Source organism: Coffea eugenioides, chromosome 3 (assembly GCF_003713205.1).
Source record: "Coffea eugenioides isolate CCC68of chromosome 3, Ceug_1.0, whole genome shotgun sequence".
NCBI lineage: Eukaryota > Viridiplantae > Streptophyta > Magnoliopsida > Gentianales > Rubiaceae > Coffea > Coffea eugenioides.
In genome coordinates this window covers 3,377,492-3,384,637 of record NC_040037.1, presented here as the reverse complement: position 1 = coordinate 3,384,637, position 7,146 = coordinate 3,377,492, and the positions used below count along the sequence as shown (strand labels likewise).

Here is a 7,146-nt window from a genome sequence, read left to right as displayed (position 1 = left end):
TTAGCACTATTATCTACCAAAGATAGATAGATTCTTACATTTGAGGTTGTCTGAGGAAGCGGTAATAAAAAGGTCCAGCAGAAAAGTTGCCAAGCAGTGCAGCCACAATCACCCTCCCCGTCGGCCACAGGATCCCTCTTAACAATGAAAATTTAAATGAAGTAGTGAGTTATTAAAGACCTTCCGTTTGTATTGCAATGTCTGTACTGATCGGTTAATATTGCGTAAGATGCTCAAATTCGAACGTTAATTTGCAATCCAGAAAGCTGACTTCCTATGCTTAAAAAAAAAAAAGAAAAAGAAAGCTGACTTCGTTAGAGTAAGAGATCCAATCTTTTTTTTTTTAAAGAGGATAAAATTTTCAGGCCTTAGTCTTCTTCTTTTTACTTGTTTTGGGCATCAATTCTTGGGCCTTAGTCTTGGTCTTACAAAATAAAATCCAAAATGCTTTAGGCGTTTAATTTTCGCTCCAACCCCCTCAATCCACACGATCGTGACACCTTAATATCTAATACTAATATGGTTAGGGGGAAAAAGGAGAGCTCCAATTTTTTTTTCTTTTTTTTTTTTTTAAAAAAAAAGAAAGAAAGAAAAAAAAAAGCCTGTCACATGAATCACTCAATCTGAAAAGGTACAACAGCCATCTATTTATTATTTTTTTTCCTTTTTTTGGGCAATAAACATCAATATTATAAATCTTTCTAAATTAATTGAAGTTTACAAGACAAATTAATTGTATAATTGAAACTTAAGAACCGAAATTATATTGAGAATCTATTTTATGAGGAACAATGGTCAATGCCACTGGGACGACATCCCTTCCATTCAGTGACCTTTATGCCCGCAGCATATTCCAACCCCCACCAAAGCGGCACCTGAAAATACCAGCTGCGTGGTTCAAACGCCGTCGTTTATCAGATGCGAATAAGTTGCGGGCCCCACCCGTTGAACGACCACTATTTAAATTGTTGCATTTGCGCAGCTTATTTTTAGCTAATCGTTTCCTCCAAACTCAACGGACAATGGAGAATTGCAGCGGAGACATTTCCGGCGATCGGCTGACGGTGATGGTGACGAACGACGACGGTATTGATGCACCTGGATTGAGAGCTCTCGTTCGCGTCCTTGTCTCCACTAATCGCTTCCACGTCCTCGTCTGCGCTCCCGATTCGTATGTTTCTTTCTATTTCTTTTCGAGTTATGATCATGAATGTTTGAGCTGATTTTTACATGGATTTGAGCTCAATATCGTAACTTCAGTTTTTGACGCTTTTTTTCTTAGTGAGTTTATCTCCAATTCCAGTATTAATTGGTGAAGATTTCTCTACTTAGTGTACTGCAATTCTTTTGGGAAGTTAACAGGCTTCTTACTGTTCTGTTAATAAGTCGTTTTAGGATTAGACTAGCAAAAAACAGCTGCTTTGACTGGTTGATAGGCGGCATAATTTTTCACGGTTACTTAAATATATGAGAAGGGTCAGACTTATCTGTTTGTGGAGACAATATGCTTAAGTTCTGGACGCGTTTATTTTATTATTCGAATTTGGAGTTGCAGTAGTGCTTAGACTATAACTAATGAAGGAAAAGAAGAAAGTTTAAAAAAAAAAATGAATGGTACTCTGTTTAAAATGTGGGAGCCTAATCTGACTAATTTGAGCAATGTTAGTGGTAAAATTTACTATTGCTGAGCAGAGCTTAATTTTTGGGAAGCGGCTGCAATCAAACATACTATTCAGGAATATATCAGGTTGAAATCTGAGGTGGATTATGTAGTCAACTTGTTGACATTTTCATAAGGATAAAGAGAGCTTTTGAATTAAATCTGATAATCTATGTCTTAAACTTACTTTCTTCTGTTTCAGTGAGAAGTCAGCTGTGAGTCATAGCGTTACTTGGCGGAACCCTGTTTCAGCGAAGCAAGTGGAAATTAGTGGAGCTACAGCTTTTGCTGTTTCTGGTTTGTTGCAAATCCAATTAAATATCTAAACTACACTATGCCTATTGTTCGGGTTGTAGTTGACACTATTATATGTGTTTTTAACGCATTTTTCTAAGTTAATCACCCGAAATAATGTAAAAAATGCTAATTAAGTTGCTCAACTTTTTATGTCTAGTGGACTTAAATGAGAATCTCATGGTTTAGCATTGCTATTAAACAGGACTGTAGGTTCTCGTATTCTTTAAGCTGAATCATTATTTTTTACATGAAGACTAAAGTTCCTCTTGATTCATGACAAATGCAGAGGAATTATAACTTTATGATGTCGCTATCTTGAGTTTCTGAATGTTACTTGGGTATGTATTTCACTGAAATGCTGTGGTTTATAAGATGTTAGGGATACATAAAAAACTTAACTAGCAATGAGGGTATTGCTTTGACTTCAGTTTGGCAGTTGTCTTCTTGATTCATATAAAGCAAAATTTGGAATTTACTTCGCCATAGGTGGAATTGATGCTGCCATTTCCACCTGATACCCCTGATTTGGTGTTACCTATTGGCATGATTTGCAGTCTAATATATCATCACCATTCCTTTGTTTTGCAGGAACTCCAGCAGACTGCACTTCCTTAGGAATCTCTCAAGTTCTCTTCCCTTCAATACCTGATCTTGTAAGTATACTAGCTTCCACTGCAAATTCGTGTCTATATTTTTTTGTCTGGCTCTTGTACCTTCTATTATCATCCAATTTTATGATGCTTGATTTACCCATTCTTTCTTTATTCTTCTTTCGGATGGATTGTTCCCATTCTAATTCATTCTTAGGACATCAACTGCATGGTTTCAGTGTTGTACTTGCTTGAACGCTGTAATGATTTATTCCTGTTGATATAAAGGTTGGCCAACATAGAAGTTGCTTTGAGCTAACTCAATTGTTATCTTGCTTGAAAACTTCCATCAAGCTGCTACATGCACTTGTGTAGTTGTCCGTGACATGCTCTGTCTTTGTAGCTTTGCTTTAGAAGTTTTGCTAAGATTTTCTATGTCAGATACTTGTGTATGGTCTCATTAGCCTTCAACATTTTTTGCAGGTTATCAGTGGCATAAATATGGGTAGCAACTGCGGTTACCATGTGTTCGTACAACAATCTTCTCTTGTCTTTTGGATAATGTTGAATATGAATCCTGTCAACTGGAACTATGAGATTTATATTTTCAGGATATTTCTGGTTGCCATTCTCCAATCTAACCTGTCTTTGCACTGTATTTTATGGGCAAATGACTACTCGAAAATACTTTGGTGACTTTATTAGAGTACTTGACTTATTTTCCTGGCCAAAAACAAACTTAAGCTCCAATGATAGTAAATGCTTCCCTTCAGTAAGTTAAACCAATATGTGAAACAGAAACCAAGTATGGTAAATGTAATGGCAACTTTTGTTCCTGTTAAACTTTGATTACAATATGATGTTATAAGCTTTTCAGTGTGTTTGCGTTATATTGAATTAAAACACTACAAACATTGGGGTCTCATACTTTTAAACACCACCTTAAAATAGCTGATTCTCTCATTTTAGATAATACTCTAATGGCCATTTATGTGTTTGCTAGCCATTTTTTTCTCCATAATAAATACCAGGGCTCTTTGTCCTTAAATGTGTTTTCTACCTGATAAATTTCTTGTTGGACATGCAGGGTTTACTCAGGCACAGTAGGGGGTGCTCGAGAGGCTTTCTTCAATGGTGTACCATCCGTCTCCTTGTCCTATGATTGGTACGTAGGCACATGCACTTTTTCACCTTTCTGCTTTGATCAGGCATCATAGGACACTTTCCTTGAACTCATTTTCAGAAACAAATAGGAGCAATGACTTGTGAATATGACATCCCAAAATTTTCTACTTCAGAAAATATATGGTGGTTTGTAATTGCCCTTATATTCTTCAATCTATGCGATAGTCTCTAGGTTAGATTGCTTAGAGCTTGCCAAATCTAGACAGAACATATGTCAGCCGCTTCTTGATGTATTTGAAAGTTTTTACTTCTATTTACTTTAGTCATTTTGTTTTCTTTAGAAGGATAGTAAATTGATTCAACACATCATCACTTATTTGAGTGCAGGGTTGGTGGAAAGAGCAATGTTAATGACTTCACTTTGGCTGCTGAGGCTTGCTTGCCAATTATTAGTGCTGTAGCAGTTGAGATCAAGAATCATAATTACCCTCAGAATTGTTTTCTGAACATAGATGTGCCAACAGATGTTGTTAATAACAAGGTACGCATGATACCAGCTCCAAAACTTGGTTGATATTGACCAAAGAGTGTTTTTTTTTTCGATCTGCATTGCTGTAAATGGTTTAGATATACAAAATAAATAAATAAATAAATAAAATATCATGAACATTTCTGCTGCAGTCAATAGATTTCATATCTGCTACTTACCTCATCAAGGAATTTCACTGTTTATGCCTATCATGCCACATGGCCTTGCAGCTTATCTGCTCTGGTTTAGACTTATCAATGAGAAAATGTGTTATGTATGTATTTTATGCTGAACATACTTCTCCACTCATTTACCTATAAAAGTTTACTGTTTTCGGTTCTATTTATGCAATTATTGACAATTGATTGATAATTTATTTGCAAATAAGTTAACAAATATAATCAACAGTGATTCTTCATTTATCTATTAAAGTAGAGAATGAAATGATATATGTGAGGGCATGAACTTTGCATTCTAGTATAAGTAACTGCCCATCCTTCCCTTGCCAATTTCTCCTCTTGAGCTTATATTTTGCACAAATGACGTAAGAGCTGTGTCATGTTCTGTACAGGATGACTTATTGGTTGTTTGGTTCCTTTAATAGGGATATCGTCTGACTAGGCAGGGCAAGAGCATTGTCAAAATGGGCTGGAGGCAAGTAACATCTGATGCTGAAGGGGGGAAAATGTTATCTACAATGACAATGGATGTTTCAGGTGCAGAAGCAGGAGGGGCAGATTTTTCCAGCAGACAACAAGAGCAGCTTCTTTTCAGGAGAGAAGTATGATCTATTTCTCTTCTTGCTGCTCTTCTAACTCGCAAAGCTTGCTTTTTTTTTTTTTTTATGGTGTTGGTTGTAGTTTTCTCCAAGTGGATAGATCTGTTTACATGCTTGTTGGTTACTTTCTAAGACCTTTAGATCAGTTTGGTAATAGCTAAGGTGACCTTTCTTTAGGATTAGGTTTCAAACCTTTCTTTCCTTTTTCTGGTTCTTTTGTTGGTCCTTTTTTTTCCCTCTTTGACTTGTTTTGTTGATAGTCATCAAATAAATTGGATGCTACTGGAGACAAAATGTGGAAAACGTTAAAGAGTTGGTGCCAGAGACGCAAGTGAAATTGCTTCATCTTGTAGCAGTCATGTGCTTGAGTAAATACATAAAAGTGACAACAGCTAATCATGTTGGGTGCAGACCAAATATTGATAACCTATTTATTTAGTTTTCTTACACAGATTACAAATTGGGAGTGGTAAAGTTTAAACTTCTCTTTATCTTCAGGAGAAAAAAAAATATAGGTGTTTTAATAATTTTGCAAACAAGGGTATATTGAGCTCAACTGTGTGATATGATTTCTACTAGGGACTTCTCCTTTGCTTCTAGTATGAAAAGGAATTTGGTTGGAGTATAGTATCTTCTTGAACTGGACTTAATTTCTAGGATGGAGTACAGTTTTAACTCTGCATTGGATTGATGGAATTCAAATTATATATATGAAGAGCTAGTGAAAAAATGCCGTTACAAACAGTGTTAATGAAATTTTCTAGGAATCAATTGTTGAACTGAAAGAAAGACACAGCTGCAATAATTTTGTGTGTATGCACCCAAGCATACATCCAAACTCTCTTCTGTTCGGGGTGAAGAATGAAGTCAGTCTGTTGAAACCTTAAAGATTTAAAACCTAGTTGTCAAAAGTTGTCAGCTTGAAATTTGTTCTCATTTGTTGCAGCTTTATCTGTTTGTTGTAGTGAGCTTTTAACACCATACTTCACTGTTCCAATTTTTAGGTCAGAGGAGGTCAAATTGAGAATGATGAGGATACTGACTACTGCACCCTTCAAGGAGGATATGTACGTAATTGGTGTTCTTAGTTCTTCTTTTCGCTTTTCGTGAATTTTAAGTTTTATTTGGTTCATATGACACAAATAGGAAATTTTGTTGATACGCGTCTGCTCCCTTTGCTTCCAGATAACCGTCACTCCTCTTGGTGCCTTGTCTCCTCCAGAGATCGATGGCTATTCATACTTCAAAGAGTGGCTGCCCATTGTATCTGAGCGCTATTCCTCTGCATTATAGATTTATAGTTGATGTTGCGAGTCCCTCCTTTTCCCCCAGAATCCATTTTTTCTGTCACATACTCCAGGACATGATGAAGCTAGTGGATTTGTGGCTCCAAATTGAACCAATTCAATTTACCAAAGCTGGGCAGAATTCCAAGAAGGTTGGTCTGTATGAGAAATAAACAGTAGAAGTTACAAACATTTCGCCAGTTATTGCCTACAGAACCACCTAGCCCGTGGACAAAAACTCAGCGACAATGAGCACCAAGAGTGAGCTGTTTGTATCATGATAGATCAATTAACTGTTTCTATGGAATCCCCATTTGATCAGCAAGCATACGATTTTAAAATCTACAGATTCCAATCCGAGTATTATTGCAACTACTTGCAGATTCATAGAAGTCTTGAGCTCATGTTAGACCCGTGTAACATACATTCATATGCATAATTCAACAAAATTTATGTATGATTCATGCTTTTCAAACAATCCTTGAGTATACCTTATAAAATTTTCCTTAATTATACGTTATGAATAGTAATTTACTTTGTGACAAAGCTCGAAATTTGTTTTTCCCATTTAGAATGTGTTTAAGTTTTCTCCACATGTACTCATATTTTTACTTCCGTCACATCTACATGTGTCCATATTATGAATGCACGACTTAACGTGTATTTTTCAACCGGACTTTTAGTCATGCTTTCAAGATAAAAGTTCATACATTATATGTATGTATTATATATATATATATATTTGATGGATGGTGTAGTCATCCTTTATTTAAAAATCTACTAGTAACAAAATGCTAGTCAGATAATTGGAATCTTGTAATTTATGTCTATATTTCATAAATCAAGAGTATTTTTGAGAACTGGGGTTCAAAAATACATGC

The 7,146-nt window shown here is 35.8% G+C and overlaps 1 protein-coding gene across 1 annotated transcript; it reads left to right on the top strand.

Annotated features, from left to right (window-relative positions):
- Window positions 1-850: 850 nt before the first annotated feature.
- LOC113765149 (5'-nucleotidase SurE) lies at window positions 851-6,722 on the top strand. Its single transcript, XM_027309229.1, has 9 exons — window positions 851-1,171; window positions 1,863-1,957; window positions 2,546-2,610; window positions 3,031-3,074; window positions 3,635-3,712; window positions 4,060-4,213; window positions 4,806-4,982; window positions 5,984-6,046; window positions 6,165-6,722. Exons 1-9 carry the CDS (start codon window positions 1,023-1,025, stop codon window positions 6,270-6,272), a joined length of 933 nt encoding a protein of 310 aa, XP_027165030.1. The 5' UTR covers window positions 851-1,022; the 3' UTR covers window positions 6,273-6,722.
- Window positions 6,723-7,146: the final 424 nt, after the last annotated feature.

Bases quoted from the DNA above. Each gene is read 5' to 3' on its own strand.
- LOC113765149 (XM_027309229.1), top strand. From the start codon at position 1,023: ATGGAGAATTGCAGCGGAGACATTTCCGGCGATCGGCTGACGGTGATG. The intron at 3,075-3,634 runs GTTCGTACAACA...TTGGACATGCAG, and splicing joins AGCAACTGCGGTTACCATGT to GGTTTACTCAGGCACAGTAG. The intron at 4,983-5,983 runs GTATGATCTATT...TCCAATTTTTAG, and splicing joins AGCTTCTTTTCAGGAGAGAA to GTCAGAGGAGGTCAAATTGA.